Below are 17,126 nucleotides of genomic sequence, written 5' to 3' on the forward strand. Positions count from 1 at the left end.
AGTAATCGACAAAAATACTCACTTGACTTATTTTTGTCTTTATTCTACTACTTGTCACTATTCTTTCTTATTTAACCATTTTTGGATTTTTCATTATTTTTTTAAACTCTTTTATAAATAATTGAAAATTTAAAATTATTTTTTATTTTAAATTATAAATAAACAAAAATTATATTAATGATTCAAATACTATTTTGGAAAATACTTTCTAAAAAAATATTAATTTAAATAAATAAAAATTATCTTTTACATTTTAGAAGTAAATAATTTAATGATTAAAATACCATTTAAAATAAATATATTCACTATTTTAATTTTTTTTTCTCTAAAAATTATTTTAAAGTTTTTTTTTTACTATTATTAAATAAAAAGTTTAATTTTTTTTAATCTTCTTCCTTCCTTATTTTAATAACTTTTTGAACATGACTTTTAGTAATAAGTTATATGAAATGTTACAACCAATAATTGTTTGTTCTTAACAATACAAGTATGCAACACCTCCACAAAGAATAAGCAAAACGAAAAAAAATATATATATTTGAGTTTCAAACAAAACTTTTGCATTGTACTTAAAGCTATGTTTGATTCTTGGAAAATATTAAAAAAAATAAAATGTTAAGGAAAATGATTTTTTTTTATGTTTGGCTTTCCTATGAAAAATGTAAAAGAAAGTTAAATATAATTAAAATTATTAAGAGATTTGTATATTTTTAAATTATTTAATTTACATATAAAAGTGTTAAATAAATAAAAAAAATTGAAATAATATATAAAAATTATTTATTTACTTTTTTTTCACTTTTTCTTTTCTTTTACTTTTTGTCACTATTTTTTTTTTTTGGACAATTGTGTTTTCAACCCGTATAGGGTTGATAATTAAGATAAGGTCCTCCAACCACCCATAATTGATGATAAGGATATGAGATAGTAATCGACAAAAATACTCACTTGACTTATTTTTGTCTTTATTCTACTACTTGTCACTATTCTTTCTTATTTAACCATTTTTGGATTTTTCATTATTTTTTTAAACTCTTTTATAAATAATTGAAATTTTAACATTATTTTTTATTTTAAATTATAAATAAACAAAAATTATATTAATGATTCAAAGACTATTTTGGAAAATACTTTCTAAAAAAATATTAATTTAAATAAATAAAAATTATCTTTTACATTTTAGAAGTAAATAATTTAATAATTAAAATACCATTTAAAATAAATATATTCACTATTTTAATTTTTTTTCTCTAAAAATTATTTTAAAGTTTTTTTTTTTACTATTATTAAATAAAAAGTTTAATTTTTTTTAATCTTCTTCCTTCCTTATTTTAATAACTTTTTGAACATGACTTTTAGTAATAAGTTATATGAAATGTTACAAATTTGTTTATTAAGGATTTTTTTAATGATTTGAATTAGTTGAAAATTTATTAAAATAAGAAAAAGAAAAGGAAAGAAAGAGGATGGATAAAGAGTTTTTATATTTTTTTGGGAACCAAACATAGTCTAAGTATGCAACACTTCCACAAAAAATAAGAAAAAAGAAAAAGAAAAAAAAGCTTTCCATGTTTGAGTTTATTCAAACAAAACTTTATTCATAAAAATAATTGAAAATTGTTTTAAAAATATTTTCAAAAATTGTTAGAAAAAAAAAAAAAAAGCTTTCCATGTTTGAGTTTATTCAAACAAAACTTTATTCATAAAAATAATTGAAAATTATTTTTAAAAATTGTTCTTAAAGAATCGGTTTCTAAAATATTGTGAAACATGCCCTAAAACTTTTTTTTTTTTCTTTTTGAAGTTTAGAAGAATTTTTTAATGTCTCAAAATAATTTCATGAAAAGTGGTTTTTATTTATTTATCTTTTTTAAATTCAATATGAAAGTTATTACTCCTTGTCACTTTTGGTTTTCATATCCTTTCTATTAGTCCAAGGTTTCTTTTAAACTTGATTTTAATGATAATAAAAAAAGGTTGAGAAACTCACAATTTATTTGAGCTTAAAAAGTTTAATTTCTAAAGAAATTCAAAGTTAAGAGCCAAATGAGGATTAAGATCCAACCATAAGGACTTTAGTACCTTGAAGAACCCTTAGGAGCAAATTTGTGAGATTGAGTTTGGTTCATGCACTTAAGCAATTATATCCATCCAAAAATGTTTGAAAAATTGAAATAAAATCCTTCAAAATTGGGTGATTTTCTTGTAGAAAGAAAAGCCTACCTAAAAATCTTCAAAATTCTCTTTAAAAGGTTTTCGAACATGTTAGTAGTTTATAGTTGGACTTTTCCCTTTGCTTAAGTAAAAGATAAAAAATTATTATTATTATTATTTTAAGAATACATGAAGACTATTGGATAGTCGGTTGTGAGCAATTAGGTTGTTTTAGATGTAAGAAAATAAAGTAAATAAAATCTCATAATTATAGTTTAATGAACCAAAATGAATCTATAAAAGTCATTTTGTGTCATTATAATAAAGATCACCTTATGTGGATTTTTCACAATGTTGTATCACCTCAGTAAGTAGCACTTTATCACCCTATATTGATATCGACACTTTGTATTGTCTCTCTTTTTATTTTATCTCACTTAATATTTGTACAAATGATTAAAACTTCACAAAGTTAGGATGAGTGAAAAGTCAATACCTTTTATATCATATCACATCACGTGACATTCCATCAAGAGTCACAATGAATACTTCCTACTAGATTATATACATCCACATTTTTCAATTTCATATAATATTTAATGGTACATGAAAACTTTAATATAGGTACTTGACTTTGTTGCCCACTTCGAGTCCTTCGAATAATCCAATTTTTCATCCATAGCGACAAAAAGCTAAAAGATCCACTACTTTAATTATCGTTTCAAAAATAGATAATTTTATATTTAAATTGTATACAAGCGCACACATATTTATGAATAGGAAATATTATGCGAGTATCTATAGGAACTAAATTATCAGTAAGCTCTCCAAGCACATTGAAATTCATCTGAGATTTGCTCCATCAATTGGAACACTTAAGAGGAACGAACTCCTGTGTCGTTTCTTCAATTTTGCAATATCTTGTATTTCTCCGTATACTTTATACAATTAATCTTCTTGCACACATTAAATGTATAATAATGGGAAATATAAATACATTAAATTCATAATTTTGGTCATGAATCTTTATAATATTCGGATTAACTTCACGTGATCATGAAGGCTATAATAATTCCAACATTAGAGTCTCTCCTGAAGATATTCCAAGCAATTAACTAGCAATATTGAGGCAAAGCCTCAATCAAGCCAAACCCCTCTGGTTAACCTAGATTGGATTAATATGACTTTACATTTTAGCAAAAAAAAAATTATACCACTCCATGCATGTGAAAGAAAGCAATGTTGAAAAAGGATCATTCATTTTTATTTTCCTTTAAATCGAACACAACAGCCGTCCGATCGAGGAACGAATGATCAAATCCAGACCGTACGATCCCATAAAGTCTGACACACCCACTGTACTCACGCATAAAAACACTGTTCATGTTAACGGCACAGAGCAGTGGCTACCTCCTTCTTCTTCCCGAGGTTTAGCGTTTTAGGGTTTTAGGTGGGTTTTTCTCAAGCTCAACAGCAGTTCATTGACAGCGGTGAAGCTTTCCAGGGCAGAGAAGAAGGTCCAGTACGACAATGTGGGTTCGAAGCAACTCCAGGACATTCGCAGGGCGTTACGTGGTCATTCCGTGGTGTTGATGGGAAAGAACACCATGATGAAGCGCTCCGTGAGGCTTCACGTTGAGAGGACGGGTAACAAGGCCTTTCTCAGTCTCATTCCTTTGCTCGTGGTGAGTTTTATGCAGGTCAAACACGGTGTGCTTTCCTTTGCTTTGGTTGGTTGATGGGAAACTGCCGGGAAAGAAGCTGAAAGTCTGGTTTTAGTTTTTTATTTTATTTTTTGGTTACGTTTATTGTTTGGATTCCGAGAAAATGTAAAGAAACTACGTGGTTTCGCAGAAAAGTAGAGAAGATAAATCAAGCATAAGATTCAACATTTTCATTTTCTTTGCTTTTGTCTTTTTCTCCCTTCAGGCTCTATGTTTTTCCTGATGTGGGTCTCCACTCTCTAGCAAATTCTTGCTGCTCTGGAAAGAAACTGTGTTGTTATTTTATTTTCTGGGTCATGTATATTTATTTTTAAGGATCTGAGAAGATCAGAGTATCCGAGAAAATGGGAAGAAGCTACCTGGCTTTGGAGAACTGATAAAACATAAGATTCAACATCTTCATTTGCTTCCTTTTTTTCCTCTTTTCATTTCCTATGTTCATGGGTCTCTCGGAATTTTTGTTCTCTTTTTCTACTGATTTTCATATTGGGTGTTGTTGAAATAGGGAAACGTTGGGCTAATATTCACAAAGGGAAATTTGAAGGGAGTGAGTGACGAGGTTGCCAAGTACAAGGTATGGCTATGGGTGCTGCTGTGAGGCTGAATATTTTAGCTTTTAACGTATTCAGAACTTCATGATTATACAAAACCCCGTTGGTAATATACGATTACTATTTGTATTTTAATATTCTCAACTCTCGTATGCTCTATGATGATATTTCATTAATTTTCTTTGTTTTTGTTTATTTGCTTTCTATCTATGGAATTGTATAGTCTCCATCCTTATTCATTATGTGCTTATTTGGCTCGTTTTTCCTTTTTTTTTCCTTCTGGCAAGTTTGTTAGTGACTTTTTGATAAGTGTTTTGAAAAATGGTCCTTAAAAATAATTTTTAAAAACAGTTTTACAATGTTTTGTAGCACAAAAATATGTTAGGAAGTTTAAGATATTTTTAATCTATTTTTGATATTTTTAAAATAACTTTTATGTCTAGTGTTTTATTTTAATCAATTTACATGTTTGTAGAAGGGAAAATTAGAAATAATTACTTTTTAAAACAACTCTAAGAAAATAAATGAAAATAACTAAAAGATTTTTTCTGAAAATATCATATTTTTTGTTTTTAAGAACAGAAAATAGTTTTTGATTGTTTGAAGAACAAAAAATTGTTTTAAAAAACAATTACCAAATAGTCTCTCCACAAGGGTTTTGTCTTTTAAGCTCACGGGGTTCAAGAGTTACACCTCATTTAAGAGATTTCCACATTAGTGTTAAATTAAAATATCAATATGTTAGGAAATATTTGATTTTAAAAATAAAAAAAAATTAAGAAAAAAATGAAAGGGAAAGAAAAAAAACAAAATAAAATAAAAAATAAATTTAAGGTTTATAAATTATTTTTATATATTAGTGGAAAACTTACTTCACTTATTCTAACTTTTCTATATAAAATTTAAATAATTTGAAAATGTATTAATTTTTTAACTAAAACCAAAATATAACAAAAGAATTTTTCTTTCAAATTTCTTCTTTTATGGGCGCGTTCTCGAACCAAACATAACAATGTTGTTGATGGGAAAACAAAACATAGGCAGGTGATTTTGTGGGTCATGATGGGTGAACCAGGCTACCATATAGGAACCAAACTCAAAGCATGACATGCAAAAAGCTCAAAGATTTTATGTGGAAAAATATTGTCTACTGGGTGGAAGATAAATGGAAACAATGTACCCAGTTATATTCTCCAAACGTTTGTGAGGGGAGAGAACCACAATCAGCCAACTTTACGATAGAAGGCAGGAGCAACACCTGCTGCCAAAAAAAAAAAAAAAAAGACCTTGGTTGTGATATTCTTTCTTTCCTGGCTAGTAAATATGGTGAATCTCACTTTCTTGTCCTTTTCTTTAAATCATCCATAATTCAGGTGGGTTATATGTTAAATCAAGTGGACAAAATTTCCTTAGACTTTGAAATAGTACTTCACTAGTAATTTTGTTTGCATTTATGGTGTAGAATGATCTCTGGCGTGTAGTTTGATATGTAATCTTTAGCTTTGGCATTTACTTATCGCCATGAACAGGTGGGAGCTCCTGCTCGCGCTGGCGTTGTTGCTCCTATTGATGTTGTTATTCAACCTGGAAGCACAGGACTGGATCCTGCTCACACTTCCTTCTTTCAGGTCTGCATTCATACTTCACCCCCTCCGACTTCTTTTCGGCCTATAGCTTCACAATTTTGCCTTTTTTTTCAGGTGCTTAACATCCCAACCAAGATCAACAAGGGTGCAGTGGAGATAGTTGTCCCTGTGCAGCTTGTTAAGAAGGGTGACAAAGTGGGTTCATCTGAAGCTGCCCTTCTTGCAAAGTTAGGGAAGAAGCCATTCTCTTATGGTCTTGTTGTCTTGTCTGTTTACGACAATGGGTCGGTCTTCAGCCCTAAGGTGCTTGATCTCACAGATGATGATTTGGCGGAGAAGTTTTCTGCTGGGGTCTCAATGACAGCCTCTCTATCACTGGCCATCTCATACCCTACACTTGCTGCTGCACTCCATGTGTTCATTAACGCCTACAACAATGTCCTCACTGTTGCGGTAGTTGCAGAGTATTCCTTCCCACAGGCTCAGCAAGTGAAGGAATACCTAAAGGTACTTGGCATCGAGCATGGCCCTGAAAATTCTATCTTGCCTTACAATGTGTCCATATCCAGATGATTGTTTGAACAACCAAATTGCAGGATCCAAGCAAGTTTGCGGTTGTTGTGGCCCCAGTTGCAGTTGCTGATTCTGGTGCTGCCCCGGCTGCGGCTACCAAGGAGGAAGAATCAGTTGAGTCGTGCGATGAGGGATACTATGATTTGGGTTTGTTGGATTCAGCTTACTAGTATAGCAGTCTGCAGCATGCAGAAGCAAATAGTGGAATACTAGTTTAGTGGGTCTTCAAAATACTTGATTAAAAAGCAAAGTGGAATAAACTTTCTTGAAGTAATGAAATATGAATGTGGTTAATTTTCTATTAGTTTTTTCAAAACTAAACATCATTATATGATTCTCTGGCCTTATAATCTGGTCAGCAACCACAGGTTTATTTTTTGTTTTCTGAATGTGCTTTCTTTCTCTTGCAATTGAGCACAAAAACGTCCAATGTACAGAAATTGATGAGCTTGTTTGGGTTGTTGGAAACTATATTTGTCTGAATATAATTATGCCCAAAGTCATCTACCCCACCGAGAGTCATATATAATTGTGATGTTTATTGCATTGGGAAATGGTCAAAGCGTTTGCCTTGGGGGGCACACTCATCATTTTCTCATATAGTCCTCTACCTCTTTGCTCTCGTCTTCGCAATCATTATGATTGTACTCCATTTTCCATCCACTAAACGTAGTATTCCTGACTCATAAAATTTTGATTCTCAATTATAAATTTATAACTTTAAATCATTCTCTGATCCCCGATAAGGTTGTGAGCGAATTTGCGAATATTGGAATTTGGGATCTAGTCACTGCGCTGCTACTGCTAGAAGAAAATCAATTCCAATCTCAGGACTTGATCAGTCACATGCACCCAGGGAAAAAACACAACTATTAAGTGCTATTTTATACACTTTTTAAAATTTTTTGTAGCTCTTGAATAGTAAGGATTCTACAAATGCTTTCTATCAGCATTAAAAATGTTATTGATGTTACATATTGTAATTGGTTTAAAATTTTGAAATTTTACTTTTTTTTCTGAGAGTATCTTATTTTTCTTAACGGGAAAATATGGGGGATGATTGAAGTATCTGCAGTAGCTCTTTGCTTGCATCCGGCAGATATCCATTCAGATCTGCCATCCATCCAAACGTTTGGTTTCTTATAAACCAGAACCTTTGAAGAATCGAAGTTTTGCCAAGGAACTGATCTGTATTCAAAGATTGAAAGAAGGATTTTAGAATTGAGGTTCACATCGAAAGGAATAAAAATTTATGAAAGAGTTATGAGGCTCACGGTTTCTAACCTTCAAATTTGGAGTAGGCAAAGAATTGAGAAATGAAGCCGACATCAAAATAAATCATGAGTTGATGTTCTTTAACCAGGACTACTGAAGACAGCTCCGGAAAAATCGAATGCCCTGTTCCAGAGAAAACTTTCAAGCCTCAACAAGGAGACGGAAGCTAAAGAAAGAGAATCCCAAGAAAATGAAAAGCAGAACCTCTCAGGAGGCTTCAATTTTGTGCCCCTACCTGCAATGCAAAAGCAATATCTGCTTCATCTACTTTCAATGTTACTCTTTTCAATTTGTCTTCTCGAGCTTGACCTAGTTTAAGAAGGCCCTGCAGTTTGAATCATGTGTTATTATTTTGCCCGTTTCATTTTTTCAAGTTGGTAAAGATGGTATCAAATCCGATTGTGAAAAGAAGTAAATAACTTTTACCTGGTCGCTTAACACCCTGCACATACTTGAAAGTTCCAGAATTCCAATTGGTGGGACTAGAACTGATTTGCATATGTCCACATAAGATTTATTCAGCTGCATCCATGTAAGAAACTCAAAAATCAGCCAATTGCTAGGTGTTTCATGAGTCTTGAATTACCAAAGGTGAGAAAATGTACCTCCCCTACAGTTGTATCCTTCTTTCCCCCACGGAAAAGCTTCACAGCAGAGCATAGTATAATCTGCACCAAAAACAGGTTAATGTGAATATTATTGGAATTGAGATTCAAAGTGAATGCTGTGAAAAAAAGAGAGGCAAACAGCATAAGGACAAGAGTTGAAAATCTAAATGTAGAAAGAAAAGAAGCAAAACATGCAGATTTTTATAGAAAGCTCTGCTATTTCCAAATGAAATACACCAGATTTCACATGTTGTATTCAGAAGCAAGAAACCGTGTGTTGCAAGTTTCTCCTCGTGACTTACAACTTGAAATTTTACTGGCAACTTGTCCAAGGTTCTTGTTGAAGACCGAGTAAATGGAAAAAATAGAAAGGTAGACAGCATCAATACCTTAAGCTTAAATTAGGGACCATACAAGCAACAACATCTAGGACACTATATTAATCAATGAAGTATAAATTAAGTAATATAAGCTCTATAATGATAATAATACAAGAAATAGTAGTACAAGTTTACCTGTTGGTGCTGTGGCAGAGATTGTATAGTGTCTACTATTGGTGATCGAAAAGTCTTCGACAAAGCAGTAGCCATGTGGTCAACCCTCACCTGTAACAAGTTTCTCAAACTCTAAGAACAAGAGGACAAGTACTATCATGGAGCAGATAGTAGTGAGTACTAGGTCACAGAATTATTCAGTCATGAGAATAGTTCAGGAATCAATCAGTAAAAAGTCGTGAAAAAAATTAGAGAAACTAATGATAACAACAAAATATGGAAAGAATTTTGTGAAAAAACTTGACAGAAAGTAGGAACAATAAAAATCAAAGAGAAGATAAATGGCATATGCTCAATATAAAATTATCTTCAATTGTTGGGGCATCTTGTGAATAATGTTGGGATTTATTCTCTGTTAATAAAATCTATGAAATAATTAAAAATTGTTAAATGTCCATTCAATCAAAGCGCCATTTTCTCATTGTGGGTTGGAGCCAGGTCACAAGAACAACTGTGAGAAATGCTCATTTTTTAAAATTGGAATATTCACCACTTTTTCAAAGTAGTTGTTTAGTTGGATGTAATAAGTCAAATAGTCATGAAAGCATGCTTGTGTATCAACAACTATAAGCATGGAAGATGATACATGATGTCAGAAATGAAGACTTACAATATTGATTTCCTGATTTGTTAAAGAGTCAAGAGCTGGAAGTGTTTGCTGATCAAAGGCTCCCTTCTCTGATGATAAACTTAGGCTATTTATGGATTCTCTCAGCTCTGCTTCTACAATCTCAAGTACACTCCTGGAACAAAATTTTAAAAAAAAAAAGGTTGGTGATCAACACAGTTTGTCTTCTATTCTAATCAAAGCAAGGTTCTTTTGCATCGGGATTCATTTTATTCGGTATATTGAATTTATTTATTTCTCACATCAGGGTTTAAAATGAAACATGCATCATAGGGCTAGTTGTTCACTTCATTGTAAAGACTGCTCAACATTTTATAACACAGGCCCGCAAAAGACCAAAAGGTGACACATTTTCAATGATGTTTCATCTTTTGGAATAATTTTCCCACTTAAATGAGAGCACAGGAAGGTGTTAAATATCAACTTACAAATTAGAAAGAGGAATGCACCCATGCAAAGAAAAAAGGCCCCATGAAACTCACAGCAAACAAGCTCAGAGAAAAGGAAGAACAAGTAAATGTGGCAGCTTGGTAAAACCTGTCAAGAAGGGCTTCATGCCAACCACCGACATTCAAAGGATTCTAGTGCAACTCCTAAATTTCTTTTTATTTAGTGGCAGAATATTTAATTAAGCTCCACTATTAAGTATCCACTGCATCCATTCCAATGCAATATTCCCACATGGGTAATTGAACATTTTTAAGCTCACCAACACTTAGATTTAACTTTTTAGAGTACATTTTACCAGCTTAACTGAGCTCTAGACTATTCCCAAATTATAGGGTTGCCTCCTAAAGTCCTAGTTTTCAAATCTGTAAGAAGTAACCAGGGTAAAATTCTGACACTTGCATTCCAGTTCAATATAGGCTACAAATGAACTCATGCAACAACTGCAATAAAAAACTGACCTGCATACACTAAGTGCTTTCCTCATATCTCCAGATGCAGCTCCAACTTTCTGTCATTTTTCAAACAGAGTCAGTCTTTAAAATAGCTTCCTGAACAAATAAGAATGTTCATTGGTTTTGGATAGTTCAGAAAGGGTGATGATGCAAAGTAATCCTTTTGAATACCTATGCCACAATACAATAGGGTCTAAATTTACACATGCCATGATGTGAAAAATAAGCTTTGATTCAGGTATCCTGTCAGGACCCAAAAATTTGACCAATTGTTAAAACCAATGGCATGGTTTACACTCAACCAAACTGCAACATCCTTTATATTTAAACAAAAAATGAATAGTTACTCATCAGTAACCATTTCAACCTACTAACATTTCTTTATCTGCTCAATGGAAATATGTTGAGTGAAGAGAAGCAAAAATGAGTGATTACAACACATTAGATAATGCATGATAGAGGACTTACTCTTGCACAAAGTTCCAATGCCTGTGGTTGAAAGACAGGGAAAGGAAGTGCCTATTGGAAAAGAATAACCATCAGTCACAAGTTAATAAGAATTTTATTTCTCCTTCAGAATTTAAAGATACATAACCACTTTATTTTTGCCTTTCCAATTAATCATTCAAAGTTATAATATTTTCTAAAAACTTTAAAATTTCTATATCATAAATAAAGAAAATGCCATCAAGGTGAATCCAATTCAGTTTCTAGTGAGAAAAATGGAGATCATTGAGATGATCAGTGTTTTCAGTTCTCATGCAGCCAGTAGTTGGAATGAGAGAAACATGTTATTTCATTGATCTAGAACCTTCTTTTGGGACCATAATGATCACAAACTCAGAATTCATTGAAGTACATGCAGAAATATAAAATCATCGAATCCATTAGATAAAAGCATTTTTGTTTATTATTGGAAGATAAGCAAGGGAACATAGAAATTACCATTAACCTCTGTTGAAGAATCTTGAGGATCTGATCCTTAGAGTAAGCCCGGAAAGTTACAACCATAGGCTTGCCTGGCACACGAAAGCGGTAGAAACATCCAATGAATACTATTAATACTGCTATTTTGTTGGTCAATGAAGCTAGAGTGCATCAATCTGGCAAGCTATAACAATTGACTACAAACTTCATTCTTAGGTGCTAACCTCCAATAAGACACCTAAAAATAATCCTTGCTAGTGATAATTCATTACAAAATTTAGATGACAATTAAGATAAGCTGGGTTGCATAAAATTAAATAATTATCTAACTAACCTTTTAAGCACTACCATTTTCCTGAATTTCTAGTTAGCTTCTTCAACAGGATCTTAAAAGACTTGATTTAATAAACAATATGGTAAAGATATAATCTGATGAAACCAAGTAAAGAGCTCACAATTCAACGACTGAAGTTTTGGAAGAAAACGATCTGCTAGATCTATAGCATTTGATACTCCTGCAAAATCAAAAGATGGCATGAGAACCCCCTGCACATAAATTTATCATAGACTTTAACCCCAAAAATTCACCCTGTGCAAGAAAATCCCATATGAATGAACAAAAGACTTAATAATACATTTGCTACAAGTTATACCAATTAATATGCAACTGGAGAATGGTAAAGTTGTAAGCATGAATAGATCATGAAGCACAGTTCGGTCTCTTGTAATCAAATAATCCAATTCATCAGCAATTATCAGCCTGTCAAAAAGAACAAATAGCTGAGTACAAGAACACTTTGACTATGCTCACATCATGAAACAAAGCAAAGAATTCATATGATGGTCAGTTCAACATGTACCAAGCAAGTACATGAAAGGAATCATGTGTGCTAGTGTAAGTAATGCAAACTTCATTGAGTACACAAAGCAAAAAAATTTCCTTACATCATCTTCATCCCAGATGACTGCTGCTTTTTTGAATAAATGTTCCGAAGATGCTGCAAAGGGGAGGTAGAGCTCTTGGTTTTCTTTCTTGGTTGGTGTTTTTCAAGTATCTGCCATAATAAAAAGCAAATGAGCATATAGAATTCCAGGTTATTCAGTGGAGTAACGAGCATCTGGTATACCTTGCTGAAAATCTCTGAAGTATTTGTTAGAGAAGTACAATTGATGGATAACAAATCAGGTGGCTGAAAACCTGCCTGCAATAGGGATCAATAGTCCCATTAGTACTGGTGTTAACAACTAATTACAAAATAGAAGAGACCAACATTCAGCATTGTCAATTTCCTTTCCGGAACACCCAAAGGTGGATGTGGAGCATTGGTAATGTTGGGAGCACCCATTCAACCAGTCGTATTATGAAATTTTGGCACCTAAGTTTCACAAATTTCCATGTCATCTGAAAAAATAGTCATATCTATCACAGCTGATACCCATCTTGAAAGTCATATCTTTCTCTTTTTAAGATGGCAAATGACTGAGATTCAAGATGAATGCATAAGGAACACCCTAGGAACAAATGACCAGAGTTATTGAAAAGAAAATTGCCCAAGGAAATAAAATCAGCCCGTTTTCAGTAAATGGGATGGGAGTTAAATCAGCATCTTCCTCATTTCTTAATAAGTTAGTCAAAATTCAATGTCCACAGTTGACTTACAAAAGTGTTTGCCAATATCATGAAATATAGTGCGAGAAGTTATTGGTTTTGTTTCTATGAATGATCATGTTTGCCAAGAGCAACAATTTTGAAAAGATCCTCCTACTGAACAGTGAGTGCATGCGCTATACTAAGTTTACCCATTGAGAATAAAAGAGAAAGGATTGGTACAGAATCATTAAACTGCATCATTGTTTGTAAGCCTCTTGGAAGGTGATCATCGCAATTAAATTCATTCCCCCTTTCTAAAGAAACAAGCAAGGTTAATGCCTTACCTGTCCTGCCCAATCAACGAGAGCTCGCCTCACTTTTTCCATGGACAGGGATTTTCCGGTCCCTGGACATCCGCATGCATATAAACTCCCAGCTTTCTCATGCTCTATACATGCCTTACAAAAATCCATAATCCTGTTCTGCTCATCTTCACGGCACACAACAGTGGAAGGCACTGTTGACACGTGCAAGGCCTCCTTCGCGGCACTCATCTGCTTAGAATCTGTACATGGAATAAAAAGTAATACGTAATTAATATCAAGTTGACATAATTAACCAAATCATTACAAAATTGAAACAACAAATATCCCGGCAATCATAGCTTACCTCCTGGATTCCATTTGGATTTATCCAGAAAACTGTCTGACAAATTTTTCATCGGTGACTTATGCAACCTTGTGGCTTTAGCATCAGAATCTTTCTCGATCTCCTACAGAAAAATCAAGGAAAAAAATTATTTCAAGAACCATGATGTAATGCTCGATTTAGCTCAGCTTTAAGTAAAAGCGAGACTGTTATTGAGATCTACGCATCACTTTTTTTTCGTATTCTCTTCAATTTTTCCCAGCAATCAGAGGTATGTATGAGCGAAACAATCGAACTCACTTTTGAAGGAGTTTTTGGGCTACCATTGATGGATCGGCGAGGGGATTTCCATTTCACCGGCGATGGCGGAGAAATCGGGCCACCGGATATCGATCGCCGCTTCTGAGGCGTCGAACCACTACCGGACCTAATCTCGCCGGAACCCTCCGATCTAACTGCTCCTATGGACGGCATCTTAGTCTTCGTCAAGTCGGAGAGCTTTGGATTTTCAGACAATGTGGTTCTTGAGCAGGGGATACGATAACGATGATATAGGGTTTAGACTGGATCTGGCGTCTTTTCGCGGGAAAAGATAGCCGTAGAGCGCCTATATTTCCCGCCACATGCATTTTGAGTTCTTTAACTGGGCTACAAAGGCCAACCTGAATATGGGCCTCATCTGGTTAGTTTAAGCCCATAAGATGCTTCAAAAGCTAAATTCAGGCCCGGTATTCAAACAATCAGGAAGGCCGTGTCTGATTTGAGAATTGATCCGAAAAGACAAAAGTAGCCAAAAGTTTTATTCAAATTACATTTTGAATCACAGAGTAAAGTAAACGTCGAATTGTACATCAAATACAAACTGCAGCAGATGACTTTGTACTTAACATTTAGTATTAACCGCTTTTATTGACTAGGGGATTCGTGTTTTGTATGGACTCCAATGGCGCTATGGTGGGGACTGAGGCAGGTGCAGTGGTCCACCATGGCCATCCCTCGTCGAAAAGGACCGGCAGCCAAGATATTTTTTCCTATCAAATGATTAAATTACCGGCATGTCCTGAGGGGCCATCCAAATAAGGAAATGCTTTTCTCAGCTTTCTTTTCTAATCCATGTATGGACGAGAGGAGAGAATGAATCCAATTCACTGTCAATAAAATGAAGGCCACTAAAAATTTGGGCTGTTTCTCAACACTCATTGATGGGTTCAATTCAGAGAACCCGTAAGAAAGAAAATATCTTTGCTAGTGAAATATTTTTCACGGGTGGCCTAGAAAAGCCTACGATTTTGTTTCTAAAACTATTAAAAATAGTTTTTAAGAATTATTTTTGAAAACTAGTTTTAATAAGGTTGCCAAATAAAGCAAATCTTCTTGAAAATTAAAACGTACGAAAATTGGGGGATTGGGAGAGAAGATGAGGGGATAAGGAGACTGGCGTGGAACTGGCGTCCATAAGCCTCTGTCCTCATCTTGTGCCCATGTGAACTCACTGCTCCAAACGTTTTTCTTTTGGCTATTCCCTTGATGCCAACGCTCCAGTCTACACCAACTAAAAAGATCCAATAGGGAAAGACTCTGATAGACTATGAAGTGTGCGAGTGAGATATTTTCATTCTTCCCCTCATCTCCTCTGGTCTATACGTATTATACAATCTTTTAGCTAACGTACGTATATGCCTGTAGCCACCGTCATAATACAAGTATACAACCCCTGCTCTTTCTTCTCATCATGCCTCATGAGAACGCTTTTTCATATGGACCGTGAAATCAATGATTAGAGGAAAAAAGCAACGCTCGATTAGGAGTCTAATAATACTAGGGCCGTTTAATATCATGCTTCATGGGATAACGTTTTGAACTACCTCGAAATCATTGATTAGAAGAAAAATGTAAATTGTGTTGTTCAAACTCGATATCGTGCAACATAATTTCATGTCATATTAAGTTTATTTCATTTTTTTTAAGAATTCTTTTAAACACAAAGATTATGTTGGTAACTATTATAAGAACAAATTTGTGCTTTTGAGAACACCTTTGGCTATCAAATTTGAGAATTATTGTTTTTTATAATATTAAAAAAATCACTTATTTTACAAGTTTTAGTTTAAAATATAATTGTATAAATATGAAAAACAATTTAAAATAATTGTTATAAATAAAAATTAGTTTTTTAAGTAAGATAACAATATTCAAAGTTTTAAAAATATTTTTATTATAATATTGGAATTGGGACTGAGTATCCAAATTGATTCCGGTCCGGGAGATAAGTTCAAAAATAAATTTATCCCTTCTATAAACCTTATCATCTCTTTGACAAGACACTCTTTGTCTTGTAAAAGGATTAGAAAAAAATAATAATAATAGTAAGGAGTGTTAAAAGATTATTGGAGTATAATAATACATTTAGTAAAGTTAATGATGAATTACGTAAATGATGGTAATCGAATATTGAAAATAGCTTAACCTACCTCGTTAGATACTAATTAATTTTAAGATAAGATGCTCAAATTTGTTTTGAATGGTATTCGAAAGCCGCCTTCCGGGAAATAGTAAGGAGTTGAAAGGTGAGGTGGAAGGGGGCACGGGGGAGTGATGAAAGGTGAGGTGGAAGGGGCCCACGGGGGAGTGATGAATGATGATGACGAGTATGATCGGCTTTAGTAGATAAAACCGTGCAACACATGGACGACAACTTCAAAAGGGTGGCGGTGGTGAGCACAGCCGCACAAGAGGGGTGGACGTACCTCCATGCTCCACTCAAAGATTATGTGCACCTCCTCCTTCATCGGATAAGAAAATGACATTCAACACACCCCACCACTCCATTTATTTATTTATTTATTTAATTTTCTTTAAAGGTCGATTTTAAAGAAATATTAATTAATTAAGATTAGATATATTTTATAATTTTTTTAATTAAAAACTTTTACATGCAAGTAAAAAACTTTAATAACTATCTTATAGAATAAAGTAAGAATGATTTGATAAAAAGTACATATCTTACCATATGAGTTAGTATTATTAAACATATATAATATATTCATTGATATATATTATGTTTATATTTTAATTTATGAAATATATGTTATTTTTAATATTTAAAATAAAAATTATATCACATTTCAATATTTTTCATGATTAAAATATTTAAATTTTATAAATAAAACAGATTTATATAATGTTATTCAATATATAAAAATAACTTATATATCTTATATTTAATACTATGTTGCAAGTATTTAAAAAATAATAATCATAAGTTTAATTTATAAAAAAAAAATTATTTTACAAAAATAAAGATATAAAAAATATTATGATATATAAAATATACATATTTCATATTTTAATATAAAACTAACATATTCTGTATAAAAATGATAAAAATAATAATAATAATATATC

General features: G+C 32.7%; 2 protein-coding genes across 2 annotated transcripts; one reads left to right on the top strand and one right to left on the bottom strand.

Moving 5' to 3' along the window:
• The first annotated feature begins 3,464 nt into the window (after positions 1-3,464).
• Positions 3,465-6,758, top strand: LOC117917037 (60S acidic ribosomal protein P0-1-like). Its single transcript, XM_034833265.1, has 6 exons — positions 3,465-3,582; positions 3,643-3,839; positions 4,384-4,452; positions 5,959-6,057; positions 6,130-6,522; positions 6,612-6,758. Exons 1-6 carry the CDS (start codon positions 3,465-3,467, stop codon positions 6,756-6,758), a joined length of 1,023 nt encoding a protein of 340 aa, XP_034689156.1.
• Positions 6,759-7,447: 689 nt separating this feature from the next.
• LOC117915902 (cell division control protein 6 homolog B) lies at positions 7,448-14,298 on the bottom strand. The gene is made up of 17 exons (XM_034831645.1): positions 14,022-14,298; positions 13,743-13,845; positions 13,418-13,638; positions 12,610-12,684; positions 12,428-12,537; positions 12,136-12,242; positions 11,938-11,997; positions 11,501-11,574; positions 11,024-11,074; positions 10,562-10,611; positions 9,636-9,768; positions 8,987-9,076; positions 8,469-8,531; positions 8,290-8,385; positions 8,099-8,188; positions 7,873-7,986; positions 7,448-7,776 (listed from the first exon to the last, which is right to left on the bottom strand). The coding sequence occupies exons 1-16, from the start codon at positions 14,193-14,195 to the stop codon at positions 7,954-7,956; spliced, it is 1,530 nt and encodes a 509-aa protein (XP_034687536.1). The 5' UTR covers positions 14,196-14,298; the 3' UTR covers positions 7,448-7,776; positions 7,873-7,953.
• Positions 14,299-17,126: the final 2,828 nt, after the last annotated feature.

The sequence above is a fragment of the Vitis riparia genome, chromosome 6 (assembly GCF_004353265.1).
Source record: "Vitis riparia cultivar Riparia Gloire de Montpellier isolate 1030 chromosome 6, EGFV_Vit.rip_1.0, whole genome shotgun sequence".
Taxonomy (NCBI): domain Eukaryota; kingdom Viridiplantae; phylum Streptophyta; class Magnoliopsida; order Vitales; family Vitaceae; genus Vitis; species Vitis riparia.